Source organism: Puccinia triticina, chromosome 3A (assembly GCF_026914185.1).
Source record: "Puccinia triticina chromosome 3A, complete sequence".
Lineage (NCBI taxonomy): Eukaryota > Fungi > Basidiomycota > Pucciniomycetes > Pucciniales > Pucciniaceae > Puccinia > Puccinia triticina.
In genome coordinates, this window is record NC_070560.1 from 1167666 (window position 1) to 1186330 (window position 18665).

Consider the following 18665-nt stretch of genomic DNA (forward strand, 5'->3'; position numbering starts at 1 on the left):
CCTCGTGGAGGCTCATGCAGGCTATCTTGGCACCTTGACCATGCTTTGCCTGGTCAAGTGTTCTCCGACTCTGCAGTTGAGCTCTTAGCCTGTTCTTCCTTGCACTCCGGCTTTGAGATAGCAACTGAGACAAACAATTCTTTCACCCACCAAAGAAACAACCAAATAGATGATCTGCATTGCGACCAAACCCGTATGACAGAGGAACGGAAGAGTGGGCATTTGGTTTGACAATCCCAAAATTTCAAATCTTTGTTTCAGCCCCTCAAAACGGGGGGCGCGGACAATCTCACTTTGGATTTTGTAGGCCAAGCTCAAACCATACATCTCTGAGAGGGGTCTTGCCCTGCCGCATTGTAACGCCAAAGTTTTGACATCTATTCAGAAAAGATTCAACTCACCGTTGTTCAGGTTTCAGCCTAAGTGGCAGGTATACAAATAGGTAAGTTTAAACACACCATCCAAGGAGTTTGAATCCAACCGTTTTACATTGTTACCAATGGAAATGAGGCTTGCTAGTTGACTTTTTTCTTCACATTTGCGTAGGGAAACCACAGATTAATACAAAAGAGAACCCGTTGTGGTGCTCCATTGGCGTGACAATGCCAAAAGCACATTGCAGAGGTATTGAGACAGCATAGATACAGCTATCATTCATTATAAGAGGAGGAAGTTATATATAATACAAGCAGTGTATGTGTTGATGGGAGGAATGGATTCATTACAGATACAGACAGATGGATGAGGGATAGTGTTAGCACGGACGGAACGGCAGACTAGGATCATGTAGGATGGACGGCGTGATCAGGGATGGAATGGAGGACCATGACTAGGTAGGATGGCAGGGAGGTGGAAGGATGTTATCAATAGAAGAGGTGGAAGGTATTGGGAGCACATGTCTCAACCAGGAATGGAAGGGAGGATGGTGTGGTGTATCAAGTAAGGCAGTGTTATAAGGGTATATTACTTGTGTAAGGGTATATTATCTTTATAAGGGTGGTATATTACTTTATAAGGGTCTAGGATTCAGTATGATGGGATATGGATGTAAGTATTAATTAGGGAGGAGGAAGAAGGAAGGATGGAGCAAGGTGGGAGGAGAGGCTTTGACCCCCAATATTCTGGATGGAAGAAGGCAACAGCTGGACATGCAGGCATATGGTAGGTTACGGAAGGTTGTTTGGGTCACCTAGCAACACATGATATCATGCAGTGCAGCATATGCAGGCAGATAAGGTGTTCAAGGAGCCTGCCTGCAGAATCAATTACATCATTCTTTGGCAGGCAGTGCAACACATGCATATATTGCTGTGCAACTGATATCCCCTCCTGCAGAATCCATTACCTAATTGTTTGGCAGGCAGTGCAACACATGCATATCTTGCTGTGCAACTGATATCCCCTGCAGAAAATAGCCCTCACAAGGAGTTCCCCTGGAGCTAAATTCCCTCACCCTTCAATATATAAGGAGGCCTCTTTCCCCCCCTCATCAGATCTTTTCCCCATCAGCCTATAGAGGTTTGGTCACAGTGGTTAGTTTAGTTACAGTGGTAGTTTAGTGGTATTTTAGTGGTAGTGGTAGTGGTAGTGGTAGTGTTAAGTTTGAGTCAGTAGTAGTAGTAGTAGTCAGGAGCTCTAGTAGTAATTAAAGTGCCTTATCAAGAGATTGTTAAGGAAGAGATTATTACCAACTTCATCAACAACAATTATAACAAGTAGTAGTAGTGTAGTAGCAACCAGGAGCTCTAGTATTGATTAAAGTGCCTTATCAAGAGATTGCTTAAGGAAGAGATCATTACCAACCTTCTCATCAACAACCCAACATCAACAACAATTGTATTTTACATAATTGATCCCACTGGATTACATTATCCCTCCAGCATCAGAAGTTGTAACAGATCTGCAAGAATAGTGATTTGAGGAATCTAGGTCTGATAGAGATTACTATACAAAAGTAAGATCTATCTTGGAATCAGCCACATCTTTATAAATATTGATTACAAGACTCTTAGTTATTTGCATAGTACCATTAGAGGGGCAGGTCTTTCAAACCACCCGTAAGTTGTAATAGCCTTTCAACCTATTAGCAATTTATTTCCCCCTCAGAGGATATTTTCACCAAATAAACATTTAGTGTCCCACAAGAGTCCCTACACCTTTCACAGATGTGATAACCTCACGGCTTGTTTCTCCCCTGTTGCAATTGCACTGGCTGAGAAATGAGCCGTCACCAGCCCCCCTCCGTCCCCTTCCATTTGGAACAGGCCCAAGGGGGTTAAATCTGTCCCCTTTTGACCCATGCTTCATGGGCTGGGGGGTCAGTCTGAGGTGTTTATGTTTGGGGGCTACTCTCAATTTACCTTTAACTTTAAACTCTAAAAACTTTATAATAAAACCTAACTATTTTTTGTAAATAAACCATGTTTGTATTTGTAATCTGTTTCAGGGGTAACCCTTGATCTCAATTTGTATGTACCTACTTGTATTAGCTTTTTTGAAAGATTCCCTGGGGAAACCCTTGATCTAAATTTCTGTGAAATTGTTTCTTTAATATACTTAGATAATATTCAATGGAGAACAATGGGGGACCATTCAATTTACATTTGTGGTATTTTTCCACCCCAATGTGCATGCTTGCAGCCTAAATAGCAGGATTTTCACCTGCTTTTGCTATTTTGCACCAGTGTGTAATACCACAATCAGTGAGGAGAGTGTTTATTATGAGATATTATTCAATGGAGAAAATTTGGGAACCATTTAATTTACATTTGTGGCATTTTTCCACCCCAATGTGCATGCTTGCAGCCTAAATAGCAGGGTTTTCACCTGTTTTTGCTGTTTTGCACCAGTGTGTAATGCCAAAATCAGTGAGAAGAGTATTTATTATGGAAGATTATTCAATGGAGTTCAATGGAGAAAATTTGGGGATCATTCAACTTACAGTTGTAGCATTTTTCCACCCCAATGTGCATGGTCGCAGCCTAAATAGCAGGCTTTTCATATCTTTTTGCTGTTTTGCACCAGTGCGTAATGACAAAATCAGTTAGGAGAGTGTTTATTATGGAAGATTATCCAATGGGGAACATTTGGGCACCATTCAAGTTAAAGTTGCAGCATTTTTCCACCCCAATGTGCATCCTTGTGGCCTAAATAGCAGGATTTTCACTTGTTTTTGCTGTTTTGCACCAGTGGGTAATGCCACAATCAGTGAGAAGAGTATTTATTATGGAAGATTATTCAATGGAGAACATTTGGGCACAATTTGATTTAAAGTTGTGGAATTTATCCACCCCAATTTGCAAGCTCCAATGAGCTACTCACCATGAAAAAAAAACTCAAGAAATCAGTGTCAGTTGACATGCAATTACATTGATACTACTTTGATGGGAACCTGGGTTTGTACGGACCAGGGAACGTTGAGCGGATGATTGAAGCACCATCCGCTGGATGGCTCCACACTCCAGCCGGCATCAAAAATTGAGCGGCCCAGCTTGCCAGCATTCACGCCTGCCCGCGCACGGGGTCGAACATGCAACCTAGGGAACATCTCATCACGTGGGGAGCCTTGCTCTCCCAAATCCACCACATAGATAGCACATTGAAAGATCCCCACCTTCACCACTCATACACCGCAACAAACGACACCCCTTCGCCGTCCAATAGTTTATTGGACACTCAGGATCAATTGCACAGTCTTGATCAAGGGTGTCCGAGTGGTTTTTTTTTTTGTGTCCATCGGACACCCTCATGAATCAAGGGTGATGCACAGTGTTTCTTGCGATCATTGGACACTCTCAACCAAGAGTGTCCGCTGGGCAACTTGTTTGGTGTCAATCGGACACTCCGGCTGGAGTGTCCGATTGTCGGAGCGCACATTTGCGTGAAAAGCGTCCATCGGACACTCCTGGAGGAGAGTGTCCGATGGATGCTATTTTTTGGGCGTCCAAATGACGCTTTGGCCAGCAAAGCGGCACTTGGACAATTTTTGAAACCGTCCAAGTGATGCTCTTGCCCCGTAGCGTCCATCGGATGCTCTGGGAGCATCCTCTGGACGCTTCCAGGGCAAAACCGTCCATTGGATGGGGCGGTTTCCCAGAAACCCGCCCCGTGGTGTTTGTTTTTGAACGGGAGGGATTGCTCCTGGTTGACGTGGTTTCCTGTTGTTGACCAGGAGCTATTCCTAGTCAGCACTGAGGGGGGGTCTTGTTGACCTGATGCTAGCTGACAAGCCCAGGTTGGCAAACCTTGGATCCCAGCTGAGCATTTGCCTCAGTGAACATGCAGATCCCAGCTGAGCAATTGTCTCAGATCAGCTCAGTCTTTTCTAGTGCACAGCTGTGCACTAGTGAGATTTTGAGCAAGTTGCAAATATTCCAGGCGGTTCCAGCCTACAATTCATTTGTATGAACCTGGCTCTAATTGAGTATTTATGGTGTTCAAAGTTGCGTAGCATAATTTTATGCATGCATAAATCATAAAATCATAAAAATATTTTGGTGAGGAATTTTTGTATTACATAATCAGACAGTCATATCCCCTGCAAAAAAGAATTTATGATTTTATGATTTATGCATGCATAAAATTATGCAAACCAACTTTGAACACCATAATTGATCCAAGTATGCCACATGTCAACTGGCAGTAGTTTCTCAAGTTTTTTTCATAGTGACTTCTATTCCAGATGATGAGGGAAAATGCTGCTAATGGGCCATTTTCAAAGATGCATTTTGACATGAAGATGTAAATTTGAAACTATAAAAAGTCAATTGCTTCTTCAATTCAATAATAAAATCTGGAGTACTTTTAAAAAAATGCAACCGCTATATGTCAAACTGCTATACCATGACTTTGAACCACTATACATGCATGTAAAGTACATAATGTTTGTAGTGATCCTTTCTCTCTATTGTACTACTAGTTTGTTTATGTCATTTCTCTTATCCTCAACACCAGCATATAAGATACATCATATCTCAAAATCCAGTGTTATGTGTTCAGTTGAAAAAAACTGATATTCTGTAAATTGCTTTGCTTTTTCTTGGGGGAGATAGAAACAGATTTGTGAGCTCTAGCACCATGAAAAAACTGAGGAGAGTAGGTGGTAGGTGATGTGAAGCTAACTCCAGCCTTAACTCAAACAATGCAAAGTGGTAGAGCCCCCTGATGATGACAAAGGGGCCATTGTTATTCAAGGGGAGTAATGTTAGAGTACCACTGGAATTTCAGCATATTTTACTGAATGTCACCCTATGTCACAGTCACCTGACACCTATTCACATCAATTTCTTCATGGTGTAGAGTCTAAATGGCTTCTGGGTAGCTCAAGCTAAAGGGAAGATGCACCAGATGGGGGTTTGGAAACTTTATCTATCTACAAGGGATGTGATGGTTATCTGTGTCCGCTAGACTGGAGAGGTCACAAAATCAGAAGGGGCAGCTTGATGAGCACATTCATGAACACTGGTGCGTCCACGCCTGTTGAGTAAACATATCACACTTGGTGTGCGTCTACACATCCAGAGCCTCCACCCATACCACATATTTATGATCCTACATAGAAAGAATTGCGAACGAGCCCGTTGGGTTCTGTGATCAATCGACGGTTTATTATTATCGTCAAAGGACATGTGGGGAGCCCAACTAGCATCCGAAGAGAATGTTCGGAAAGTGGGCAGATGGTGCTCGCTGGCAGGGTGTGAGCACGCAATGGTCACCGGTGCATCGGCCGAGATGAGAGTGTGCTGTACAGGCTTTTAGACGACCCACCTGAGCAGACTAGAGGCAGGCTTCTGTGCTTTTGGCAACAGGGAAGGGGGTGTCCCATGTGGTGGTGTTTGAGTGAAGTCTCTGAGATCGACAAGGAGAGACGGGCCAGGCCGGTTTGCGTCGGGATGGTTGTCATTGTCTCCCTATGTGGCTCGGTTTGAGTGTTCAGTCGACCATAATAGGAAAGAATGAGGCTTGCACCCCAGCTGAAACATCGATGGCCCGGCCACAACTGAGGAAGGATACTCCCAATTCCGGGGAAAACAACAATGATATCCATCAGCTTCTTCCACGGGCCAGCCCCAGGGCCGTGCCACTGCCATCCACTGTTCCCCTGCAAGCTGCTTCCCTCCACCTTTGTCCTGAGTGTCCGACTGTTGGCTGGCTGCTTCAACCCAAGCCATGGAGAACTCTTGCTGATACTCGTTTTAGATCCATCCTGCCTCGCCCCCAGCCACACACCTCTTCTCCGCGCGTCCCATCGATCCAGCCCTCCAGGCTCCAGCCGGTCCAGTCGGAGGCGACCGTCCCCCAAATCCAGGGGAAGCCATCATCAAAATACCACCCAGGACGACGCCCGTGTAATTATCTCTCGTCGGGCTAGAAGACCTGCTCATTGGGCTTTCCCTTCCCCCCTGCCCTCAATAAGCATCTATCACCAAGAATGGCCCGTCACCATCTCATCATCCCGCCCCGCCCTCACACTCTTTTGACATGTTTGATCTTCCTGAGCACGCTCGGCCTGCTCTTCTACCTCCCATTCATGAAGATCCGCGCAAGGACCTGCACGCCTGCCTTCAGACGTCCGGCCCAGCCGATCTTCTTCAACACCGAAAACGGCCTGCTCGTCTTTGCCACACCGATCCGGAATAACACCAAGATCAAGCATCCCATCGAAAGTCTGATCACCAATGCCCAGGTCGAATGGGACCGAGTCCTCCACAGACAGAGCAAAACCTTGGCCATGGCCGTCCAGGAGTATCAGAGGCGTAACCATCAAAGACTTCCCCCTAAAGGATTCGAGAAATGGTGGCAGTTCGCCGTAGATAATCAGGTTGGCTTGGTCGATGAATACGACCAAATTTCAAAAGATTTGGAACCATTCTGGGCAATGTAATACATCCATTTTAAGATTCGGGAGGTTATCGAAACACGGATTAATAACAAATAATCTCTTTTTTTGTCCCCTTACCGCTATCTTGTTGTGCGATACGATATATTTAGTGAGCCTTCAAGACTGAGGAAGCTGGTCCATCAGCTCCAGACAAAGCAGAACAAGCGAAGGCTAATTTTCGAAGTAGACTGGGAAGGCAGAGTGAACCGCACGGGGGCCTTTGGCGATTCCGGAAGGGCCAAAGACCTCTCGAAGCTGATGGAAAGTTACCAGAAGTATAGCCGGAAGGCCGTCAAGCCATTCACGATGGTCATTGGAGCCGACGACCAGGCCGAAATAAAGACCACCTGGAGGGAGAGAGTCAGGTTGTTGGAGCTCGCCAAAAAGCACAAATGTCAGTACCCCCATATCCGCTTAATGCTAGGATGGAGGTAAAAGAAGTCTTACTTGTCTAAACACATACCACAGTCATCGACGAAGAAGAAGACTTCCAGCTCTCAGAAACCCATTCACCCTACGACGACTGTCCACCGGACAGTGCCCCGCGAAGTCTGGGGAAAGGCTACAGCAGCTTCGTCTTCGACCACCTCAAATCCATGGACATCTGCTCGAGTCTCGAGCAGGTCCCGATCCATGGCTCGTTGGTTAATCGTCATAGCACCCCCTTCCGACCAATCACCCCTCTCTTCTCTTTCTCAAAAACCTTACTCGACTCAGATATACGCGTCACTCCTTTGGAACAGTATCGAACTACCTACGTTCGTCCTTCCCCTTTAATCCTATCACTTTCCCCCTTTCTCCTGGGCAAGCACGGCCTGCTACTTTTCAAACTTTATTAACATCTCATCCGTTGGGCTCCTCAATCATAATAGGGCGATGTTTATGACTGGGATGATCCTCGTAGGATTGGAAAAGCTTTTTGGAGAGGCTCTACAACGGGTTTGTGATCATGAAAAGATTGGGTCGACTCCAATCAGATGAAAAAAAAATACGAATGATTGATTGATTTTTTTTTCACGTTCTCTTATACTTCTGCGGAATCGTAGGGGTAAGTAGGCACAACAGCCTGAGGTATAGAAATGAAATGAAAGAATTGACAGATTCTCCATTTCTGCCTTGTCACCCAACCAACAAAAACATATAACCACGACAGACTCTTCACAGTAACGAGAACCCAAGCTGGAAAGACTCGCATCGACTGAGACTGCACCAACTGACCCGAGCGACCAAGCAGCACAAGCAGCTAATCGATGGGACCCAAGTCGACCTGGCACAGGTGAATCCGCAGTGGTTCGACATCGGGTTCGTCGGCGAGCCCATCCAGTGCGAGCCTCCCGTCTGCCAGCAGCTCAAGCAGATGATCCACTTTCACGAGTGGGTGGGCGACGAGCAGGCTAATCTGTACAAATACGCTCTCGATGGTGGGTGTCTTTTGTCTTGCCTCACCTGGCTCCGCTCGCAGATCTCGAGCTTACTTCTTTCATTTTTCTAAATGTGAATCGCTTCTTCCGCAGTCGATGGTAACGGATGGAGCGGTCGATTCCATAAATTGCTTGCGTCAAATCGAGTGGTCATCAAAGTCAGTAGTCGTCCTTCTAACCAGTACATAGTCCAGCAGGATGAAGCCTGACTTAATCCCTCCACTTTGATGTGCCGATTTTTCACGACCACTGCTCAGAATACGATTTTTCCGGAATGGTATGCGGATAGGATCCAGTTGAGTGCCATCGAGCCACTGTTGTCTAAATAAGTCAAAAGCTTCCTAACCGCGTCCGTTCGGATATTACAGACCCTGGTATCATTATATGCCGGTCAAGACGGACTACTCGGAGTGAGTTCCCTCGCCAATTCATTGTGCACAAGCTTACTGACTCGCCGTCCTTCCCTTGTCCAAAAAAAAAAAAAAAACTCAGTTTACATGACATGATGCATTTCCTCAAAACACACGACCATTTGGCGAAACAAATAGCCCAGAACGGCAAGGACTATAGCGAGAAATACTGGCGAAAACAAGACATGGTTCGTCGCGTTAATCCCCATATATATATGTCATTACATCTGCTACTTCGCCCTTCTTAAATTATTTCCTCTCTGGTTTGTGGATATTTGTAGGCCGCCTATATGTTTCGGTTGTCGTTGGAATGGTCGCGACTGTATAACAGAGAGATCTGTGAGCCTGGTGGTACAAAAACTTTCTGTGAATCATACGACTTCGAGTTGAGTTGTTTTTCTCTTATCTATTGACAATCTTTTCCACTTATTTCCTCCAACTGCTTCCAAAATCGTGTTGCTAACTTGGTTTCTTCCAATCATGTTCTTTTTCTCTGAGAAGTTTAAGTTTACTGTGACCTTTCTTCTCTGTCGCCCCTCGCCCCCATCCAGATATTTTCTTCAGACCAAAAATACGCATAAACTCCAGCGCAATCAGCAAGTTCCTCAAAAAATCCCCGAGTCAGTTACTCTTGTAGAACTCTTTAATGTTATATTGCCACAGCAGACTTCAATTCTGTTTCTCCGACTCTGCACATCCATCCCTCCCGATCTCCCATAATTCGGCAGATGACGACCATGCTCTCCCATAACCTCTTTCAAACCCCAATTACTCAGTCATCGCATCATTATCTCATTTCTTTAACATACTTTGCAAATCGGCCACTTATCTCCCAAAATGTGCATGGACAACAATCTACCTCCCGCTGTCCATCCAGAAACTTCATGTAAAAACATTCCTTCTTGTTTCTGGACCAGTCTTATTGCTGTTGTTGTTTTTGCTATTTTTCTTCTGTTTTTTTTTTGGGGGGGTGGGGAAGGATATTTCCCGTCTTTAATTCAACTCTCAAACTGTTTTCTCGTTGTTCATACCCACAAGAACAATATCATTTTCTGGATTTGTTTTTGGTCTTCTAGGCTTCTTTATTCTTTATTTCTTCTTCTCTATGTTTTTTATCTACATAATATGGTTGATGTCATTTTTTCTGATCCTTCTGTCCTCCTAGTCTGTCGTACATATCATATTTTTTTGGATAAATCATCAGTCATAAATAATTCTCTCTGATCTGGGTACGTTACATGGTGCAAAATCTTCCTTTTTCCCGAGGGGTTTCCTTCTCATAGGTCAGGCTACAATCGCCATAAAGGCTGAAATCTTCGAAATATCTTGCTAAATCTCTGGCGGGACAAGCTTTTTTTGGAATTACATGCTATGAGAGAAAAAGCAGATACGTTGCTTGGTTGAATAATTTACATTGAAGCTGATGATGAGATTGGTTTATGTATTGTTCTTTCGGAAAAACACTACCAGAGCGTCTCCTTTTACAAATGACAAAACACTGATATACTTCAAAGAAGAGAAAAAATAAATATCAGCAGGAAGAGACAGAAGGAGTTAATATTCATGGGAGTCCCGAGACAGTGACAGTGCTACTCCTGCGCATCTGTTCCGAGAAAAGACAAGAGCCAGCTGAAGGAGCGAGCTCAGTGATGACTGAGTTCGAGTCAATGGTGGCCAAGTCGAGCGGGCACTGATTGTGATTTTGGCAATAGTTTGAGGAGAGGGTTGAGCTGGGCGGGAGGGATGTGGAAGAACATCTGGAGTGGTAATGCGGAGAAAATCAGTTTAATCACTTTGTTTTCTTTTTGGGAGATTTTGAGGGGAGATTCGTGACACGGTACGAGAGAGAGAGAGAGAGAGCTTACTCGCATCCACATCCAGTCGGACAACATCCCCGAGCGGCCCACCACTGGGACATACACTCGACATGACCTGCAAAAAATATCCCCATCGGAATCCAAACACAAAGACAATTTCAACAGAGGTAGTGAGAGAGACGTACCACCATGAAAGCAGTTGACGCAGTCGCGGGCCAGGCCGACGACCGGCCGATGGCAGATTACACACTGCGATACTGGCCGGGCCCGATTACACGTCGAACAGGATGATGATAGGGATGTCGATCGATTAGTCAGGGGCAGAGGGGAGCCACAGGAAGGACACAGAAGGACCAATTCGACTCCTTTTTTATTCGTTGTCCCAATGTGTTTTTGACGAGTCAAGTAAGCATATAGAGTGGCCTCAGTCACGATTTTTGCTTAGACGAAAAAAAAAACTGACCGCATTGGCTTGGTCGCTCGAGCCCAGACAACAGTCGTGCCCGTTCTGAGAACATCGGGTCGATAGTCGCCTGCCCCCATTCAGTGTCTGAAGGGACTCTCAACAACTTAACAACCATGGTCCGCTCGATCAGCTTACCTCTTCTCATCAACAAGTCACAAAGGTAATGTTTATAACCCTCCATTTCTGCCTGAAGGATGGGATCGTCATCGATCGACCTTTAATGCATTCAAAAAAAGGTTTCTCCGGTCAGGTCTTTTGCAGGTTGTGGGGTAGGAGAACTGGCAGCTGGCGTACAAAAACTCTTCCTCAGGAGGAGGTTGGACTTTTTTGACCACGATCTGTCGTTTACGCCGAGTATTGGAGGTCGCCTTGACGGGAAAAATGTGGGGTGTTCTAGGATTAACATTCCGTCCATCGTTGTTGAGATAATCGAGGCGAGATCTGGCGGGGTCCCGCTTCATAGAATTGGAATTGCCATCGGAGGATTGATGAGGAGCGGGTAGGGAATTAGTGCTACCGGCCAGCTGCTGTTTGAGCATGGCGACGGCCCGATCAGGCGAGGGAGTAGTCCCACTGCCATAAGCATTCGAGCTCCGGCCAGCGCTAGGTACGGTGGGGTTTGAGAGACTCGCACCCTGGGTCAGGGAGAGGAAAAAGGTACTCCACGACGAGCCTTTGGAGGGCGACTGGGCGGCTTCGGCTGCCATTGGGAGATCGGGAGTCTGCAGTAGCACGGAACCCGCAGGGCTCGGTTTCGAGGCCGATCGGTGGGCGCTCACGACCCCTTTAGAGTTGAAATAATCCGTTGTCGGTGCCGGTCGGTCGTCGTTGCTTACAAGCCGATTGTCCTCAAATCGTCGGTGCGTCTGCATTCCACATTCTTATAACGGCTGGTCGGTCAGTGGATAATCAACGTCTCAACAATTACAGGCGCTCTCTCACCTCGTCTATTTAACTCCATCACACAAGCGATATAACCCAGCGTTTCCAAATCATGAATACCTCGAAGATACTTTAAGCTGAGCGGAGCAAGAACGACTCGAACATTAGCATAACGACAACACCGAATCGATCAATACAAGACGAATTACTCACATCTCCAAGAAGACTGCAGAGTTACTGACCCGATAGTCTTCCTGAGCAGCGCCCTTCTTCAAGCTGAGGATAAAGAGACGGATCAAGGCCCAAGTGCGGTAGCGAACAGGATCATCGACGCTCGAGGTGAGGTTCAAAAGACTATCGATGACCACAATCGGGTCCCGACTCTCCAGCTTGGGGATTGGCAAAGGCTTCAGCATGGATAGTGAACGGACAGTGACAAGGGTTGAAATCTCTCGGGCGGGAAGCGGTCCTGGAGCTGAGAGCAAATCGGATTGCTATGATTAAAATGATTTAGAAATTATTCTCTCTCTCATAAGGATAATCAATTTATTGACAACTCACCATTCTTATCCGACGAGACATGGGCAACTTCAGGGCGTCGTCCGATTCGGACGATTCCTCGTCCATATCCCCCCGTGAACCACCCCGGTTCTTGCTAGTGATCGGAGTGACAGCCAGACTACCAAAGGCTTCAAATTTGTAGTTCCGTTTGGGAAACGCCATGTCGATTTTGGGACTTTGGACGGTCCGGAAATCGCCACAATAAAAGATGATCAGACGGCCTACCAGAACGAACCAGCCACAGATTTTCAATTGTTGTCCCTAAAAAACTCTTCGGGGGAGATGAATGCAAACCTTCGGCTGTAAAGCACGCTCCAGCTTGGCGGGGCGACGGAACACTGACATTATTTTGAAGCACATCCGGCCGCATGCCCGGGGTGGGTTCACGCATTTCCTCATCAGAATCGACGAAGCGGTCTACCTTGGCGGCCTCGAGAGCGGCTGAGCGATCGCCGAGGAGGAATCTGAGACATGACTCGAAGGCCGCCGGTTTGCGGCTATGGACATGATCACGCATTAGTTCTCGGGCCGATTTGAGTAGGAAGGCCCGGGTCCGAGCGCTGACGTCCGAACTACGCTCAATCTCGATAGATGGTGGCTTCAGCTCTGGGTAGTGCCTTGGGAACGAGAACATGATCCGGAGAAAGGCAATTCCTCCTCGAGCGGCCCATGGTCCGTAGAGTCCAACCGAACACGTTCGACTCTGGACGGCAATTTGTTCGAAGGTGATTCGTGGAAAGTTGCGTTGGGCGGCGGTGAGCTCTTCGCCCAAGGTTTGGGGTCCCGCAGACATCGGGGTGGGTTGTGAATCGGCGATTGAAGCCTGGGTTTGTCGGTCACGCGAAAGGGACCGGGTGAGCTGGGGAATGGCCGAGCTACTTCGGGGGTGAGTGGTACGAGGGCTTTCGTTGATCGACGGGCGATAGAGCTTGACACCTTCCATCCATGTCAGTCTGTGACTGGGTGTATTGAGCTGACCAGCGGTAGCTTGGGCCGTCATGTAGCCAGGATGACGATTGAGACGATCTTGAACTACTAGGCTACGAGATTGGCGGACATGATCGCTCGATCCCGCCGGTTTTGAGGCCTGGTTGGCTGAGGGCCTGTGAGGGCGCGGTGAGGCAGGATGATGGGTTTGGATAGTCCGAGTGGCGATTGATGATGAGGTATATGAGGATGCATGACTGGCTCGGCCAGACCTGAAGGGAGAGATAGACATGGATGACGGGCTGGGGACAAAGGGTACGACGAGATTGGATTGGCGGAAGCTGCGATTAGCCGAGGTCGCTTTCCTGGTCACTCTGACGTCGATCGGTGCACCCGGCTTGAAGCCCGCCTTCTTCAATGTTTCGGTGCTGATTGGCCAGAGCCTCAGCTTGCGGTCGTTTCCCCAGGTGACCAGCTGGAACTGCCGATCATCAAAGTTCGAATTGGCTCCTCCGCGTGTCCGCCAGACAAATTCACGGACAACATCTTCATGTCCCGAGAAGCTTGCAATCGGGGTCGAGGGCTGATCGGCCGACCACATCTTGAGCACGTGATCGGAGCGCTGAGGCAAGGTCATGACACCATGTCCGAACGGTAAGTGGCGTGCCCGACGGACGGGGGAAGAGGTTTGAATGGTTTTGATTGGATGCTGAATAGCATTGGTAGACCAGAACTGGAGAGAGAAGAGGCGTTTAACGAATCGGTTTTGATGATGAATTTGGACGTCAAGAGAAAACGCAAACCTTCACAGTTTTATCTAAACTACACGTGACCAAGCCATCAGAAGATCGACGTGACCAATCGATCCCATAGATCTTCTCGTTGTGGGCATTGATTTGAAGAATAGGTTCGGCAGGGTTCTGTTCTAAAATGCAAGAATTTCAATATATCGAGCGCGTAGGGAGTGGGATCGTGAGGAGATCGGAGCGGAAACGAACGCGAGTATCCCAGACCAAGACTCGGGAGTCGTGTGAGGTAGCAAGGAGATGAGGGTCTTGCCGGTTCCACTTGACTTGTGTGGCAGGTGCTGGGGAACGGAGAGAGAGAAAAAGGAAGCATGAGTTTTGGATGATGATTACTTGAGTGTAAATAAATAGAAGGCCTACAGTTCCAGGCACAGAATCCTTGCACGGCTGTTTTACCACCGAGACGTAGGTCGTATGTGTAAGTCCAGGAGTCAATTGCACAGGTGGCCAGTACGTCTACATTGCTGTTTTCCTCGATAGATATCAGTTTTTCTTCTTCTTTCAAACTGGGGCGGGTGGTACAACTTACAAGACCGACCAATTGATATCGCATCTGGTAATTTGAGGGGAGTGGTCAACTTCGAATTTTCCCCCGTTTTCTGAGGAATAGTACATTTGACTTACGCACATTGCTCGAGTGTGTGCTTCGAGCACAAACTGGATTGGTGATTGGATAGTCCTTAGTGGTTGTAAGTTTGAGTCCAAGGCTGATGGTGACGGCAGGTCAAGATTCCAGATCAAAGCTTTCTGAGAGGACTGTAAGGATTTATTAAAGAAAATTATTAGATGGATCGTTTGCTTTTCTTAGATAACATATAAATGTATCCTATTACCGTTGATGCTACCCAACTCCTTCTCTCTGGATGAGGTGACCATTGTATATCTGCTACGTCCCAAGTAGCCGAGTGTGCCAGGAATCTTGGTGGGTCGTATGGATGGTGAAGATCGATGATGAAGAGACCTTTTCGCCTGAGGATTTGGATACTTTGAGTGCCATCCTCGAATGAATAGCTGGAGTATCGTGACTTACGCTCCTAGTACGATATCTCTGTTCTCTGGGCTGTCGATTAGAATCCAGTCAGTCTCATGTCTCGGCTTCAAGGTTATTTGTTAGATTTACTTACCTCATACTGAGACATCCTACCGGTTGGTCGAGTGCCAGTTCGAGTGTTTGGTAGAAGGTATCCTCTGACATTTTTTGGAATTAAAGAAGTTCAAGTGGTATTACACTGGACTGGAGGGTGAGGCTGAACGGGAAGGGTTGATCACAAGGTTTGTGAAACTGCCTGTGAAATTTCCAAACCCATCTCAAAGGAGCTTACACCGTGGGCGCAAACCGCCCAGCCTCAGCCAACCCTGGGATGTGACTGCTCCGCAGCCGTCCCGCAAGCTGGGCAGCCGTCCCCGGGCTGCCATGAGATCAGCACAATGGGTAACCATTGCGAATGGTCTATCGTATTGCCACCCCTGCTCCACAGCTGCCCCCTTGCGTTGGGCAGCAGCAGCTGACCATTTCCGAGGCAGGAAATGGGTGCAGATCCGATGCTCTCGCAACAGCAAGAGTCAGATAACCCAGAAACAGGAAAACTGCGCCACTGGGCTACCCCCACATATACCCACATAACATGATGGGTGGGTGCCATTCCGCATTGGGGAGATCCAGCACGCAGCGGAAGACGTTATTTAACAGGGACTTGCACTCCAAGTGCCTCAACTTCCCCCAGCACACACAAATTCACAATCCAGGAATCGTTGATTGCTTCCGCCACGGCTCAAATTTCTTCACATTTTTTACTTTTAACAGTCCGATGTCTTTTGCCTTGTCGTCCAAGAGCGAGCACTCAGACGAAGATCATGATCAGCCCCCAGCCAGAAACACACCAGACCCAAATCACCGCCGCACAAACGACGCTTCTGAAGAATCACATGCAGGACCTATCAGGAGAGTTCGGGGATCTGACACAACTGCAGTGAATCCTGGCCGTTCTGGAAGGACTCCAAGTACAGTTCCAACGCAGACGACGAGGGCGAACACTGCGCGTGGTGAGCTCAGTCGACCAGGTAAGCACATCAACTGTGGAATTATTGCTCCATCTGAACTTACCGAATGAACCGGAAAACCTTGGAAAATTTCCAAAGGTCTGTTACCTCCAGTTCCAGGACTCGCACAATCCCCGGCCATAGCAAACCCGTCACCTCGGTCGAACCCAACAAACCGCATTTTGGAAGGCTGGCCCCACCCTGTTGCAGCCATGAATCACCAGGACGAACCTGTAGACGACGAGTTTGTTGACCGCATTGAGGGCATCTTCCAGCTGCAAGGTGCATATGCAGAACTTGCTGAGCAGCTGGCATATGTATGTTTTCGTTTCTTTTTTTTAAATCAAGCCGAGAACACTTGATAAGAATTGAAATTGTCCCATAAACATGTGTAGGTGCCCGCGCCTCGCCAATATGTAGTGAGTATCTACAGCATGCTGGCTTTCCGACAAGCAATTGAACGGCTTAGCGGGGAGCTCCTCACTATTCATCGACCCCTCCCAACCGAGACAGCCACACCCGCCGCGAGGGGCTTTCACTATGTATCGGTCTTCAGTGTGCGTGCTGTCTCCCTCCTGGTTGGATGTACTACCCTGACTAAGTACATGTTATAACAGGACTTTGTCAAGAGGACAGCTCGCAACATACTGATGAGTAGAAGCTGTGCGGTATACGGATCCGACCAGCCCCGCAATTCTCCTTGCCGTTCAAAGAGCTTGTTGACCTTGGTTCTAGTATGTTGCAATAATACAACGTCCCTCCTGATTCAAGCTGACGTTGCGCGCATCTTGACTCAATTTTTTGAAGGAGGCGATTAATAATCAGAACACTCAGTTTAAACGTGATTACCTGCCGCGAGGTTACATAGATGGTGAGCTTGCGGCCTTGGGTAGTGTAGACACTTTTGTACGTGACAAGCTTCGTAACAGTCGGGGAAAAATGAGGGACCTAGTGAGTACCTTGGCAAGTCTTGATGAGGCATCGACTTAACTAACATACATGATCACTTGCAGCTATTGACCAACATCCATGCGGGAGCTGGCAGGGAAATACTGCATCCAGTTCCCACAATCAGTGCTTTACTGGTTCAGGTAAGCGCAACTGATTCACATATTTTCATCGCAATTTTTTATCTTTCTAAGCCATTGATCCTTTGATATGTATATTGCAGATGAAGGCGAGTTTCACACCACCCATTGCTGGAGCAGCTGAGCTGCCAGAGCCGCAGGGGAACCAATCTTTGTTGAAAGCACGACTTGCCTACCTGCGGATCCAGACAATCATACAGTTTGCAGGCCGGGGAGGCGGGGATGTTGGTTGGCAATGGAAGAATATTGATGAACATCTGTGTGAATTATCGCTCAAGCGCCGTCCATACCGCTCGGCGTGAGTAATTTTTTCTACATAACCAGCTGGATAAAGCGCTCAATGTTTTTACAGTTTTTACCAGCTGGTCCTGGCCTATGATCATGCCACTTTCGGGCATGACTTGTGGACTGAGATGGACTCGGCAAGCATTGCTTTGCCAACCAAGGAGGAGATTCTAGCTCGCATGGAAGCCAACGAATCGACCGCCGAACCGGCTTTGCAAGATGACGCAGCTGATTTTTGATTAGTTTAATATCTTCCAGTCTGTTTTTTGTACATATTTTTCTTTGTACATTCTTTTTTTTCTCTATCATTTTTTTAATTGTGCCGGCGCAATCAAACATGTCTCTCGTTCTTTTGTGACCATGGTGGTCAGGACACGCGCGTCCCTCTCCGTCAGTTGCTTTCTGGAAAGCGGAGCTGCCGCTCTGCTGGCGCTTTTCCAGCCAGTCTGTTGGGTGGCGTGCAGTGCGAGTACGCCCTGTGGATGCATCCAAGCCGGCCATGCATGCTACTGGGCACTCCACCTGGTGTGGTACAAATGTCCCAGTGCTGTGGCACGGCCGGGTGGTCTGGGCGGGGATGTTTGGTTGCTGGCATTTGGACAGACATGGGCCATTCAGGCCACGTGCGTGGTTAGCAGCCTTCATGCCGCGGAATGGCAATATGATAGTGTTGATCCAGCCCCAGGCTGTATGCTCAAGCCGTTTCGGGGATGGTACGTAGGGCCGTCCCTGTGATGATCATTTATATTCGGATGAGCATGCCCCTGGGATGGGCTGTGGAGTATGTTGCGCCATCCTGGCGTCATCCCACAGAGTGCTGTCCTTGGGACGGCTTAGTGCGCCCGTGGTGTACATGTTTAAATATGTTATAAATAACTTTTTCTATGACCTACACACTACCAAATATCCTTAAAGACTCAACACTGGTTGGAAAAAATTAACTAACAAATCAATGAGCCTCATCAGGCCAATTGTCTGACAAAGTGATTGTGTTTCCAACAACACCATTGCATAGTATTAGATAGCACCAGACAAAGAAATCATCCATTGTCAGGATTTTGAAAAAGAAAACGGAAAACAGT

The 18665-nt window shown here is 47.3% G+C and overlaps 4 protein-coding genes across 4 annotated transcripts; 3 read left to right on the forward strand and 1 right to left on the reverse strand.

Annotated features, from left to right (window-relative positions):
- Nucleotides 1-5983: 5983 nt before the first annotated feature.
- On the forward strand, nucleotides 5984-6351 carry PtA15_3A136 (uncharacterized protein; the record flags this gene model as incomplete). Its single annotated transcript, XM_053167074.1, has 2 exons — nucleotides 5984-6142; nucleotides 6199-6351. The coding sequence occupies 2 exons, from the start codon at nucleotides 5984-5986 to the stop codon at nucleotides 6349-6351; spliced, it is 312 nt and encodes a 103-aa protein (XP_053018327.1).
- Nucleotides 6352-6430: 79 nt separating this feature from the next.
- Nucleotides 6431-9228, forward strand: PtA15_3A137 (uncharacterized protein; the record flags this gene model as incomplete). Its single annotated transcript, XM_053167075.1, has 12 exons — nucleotides 6431-6879; nucleotides 6991-7274; nucleotides 7349-7524; nucleotides 7598-7638; nucleotides 7753-7819; nucleotides 8034-8301; nucleotides 8395-8459; nucleotides 8559-8596; nucleotides 8670-8711; nucleotides 8794-8899; nucleotides 8993-9096; nucleotides 9213-9228. The coding sequence occupies 12 exons, from the start codon at nucleotides 6431-6433 to the stop codon at nucleotides 9226-9228; spliced, it is 1656 nt and encodes a 551-aa protein (XP_053018328.1).
- A 1044-nt stretch (nucleotides 9229-10272) lies between these two features.
- Nucleotides 10273-15365, reverse strand: PtA15_3A138 (uncharacterized protein; the record flags this gene model as incomplete). Its single annotated transcript, XM_053167076.1, has 17 exons — nucleotides 10273-10468; nucleotides 10577-10643; nucleotides 10714-10893; nucleotides 10992-11209; nucleotides 11289-11874; nucleotides 11937-12013; nucleotides 12090-12370; nucleotides 12438-12658; nucleotides 12732-14097; nucleotides 14168-14284; nucleotides 14363-14451; nucleotides 14531-14634; nucleotides 14700-14723; nucleotides 14799-14926; nucleotides 15004-15139; nucleotides 15201-15230; nucleotides 15295-15365. 17 exons carry the CDS (start codon nucleotides 15363-15365, stop codon nucleotides 10273-10275), a joined length of 3891 nt encoding a protein of 1296 aa, XP_053018329.1.
- A 613-nt stretch (nucleotides 15366-15978) lies between these two features.
- On the forward strand, nucleotides 15979-17822 carry PtA15_3A139 (uncharacterized protein; the record flags this gene model as incomplete). The annotated part of the gene is made up of 8 exons (XM_053167077.1): nucleotides 15979-16231; nucleotides 16310-16527; nucleotides 16606-16767; nucleotides 16828-16944; nucleotides 17018-17161; nucleotides 17224-17301; nucleotides 17382-17596; nucleotides 17651-17822. The coding sequence occupies 8 exons, from the start codon at nucleotides 15979-15981 to the stop codon at nucleotides 17820-17822; spliced, it is 1359 nt and encodes a 452-aa protein (XP_053018330.1).
- Nucleotides 17823-18665: the final 843 nt, after the last annotated feature.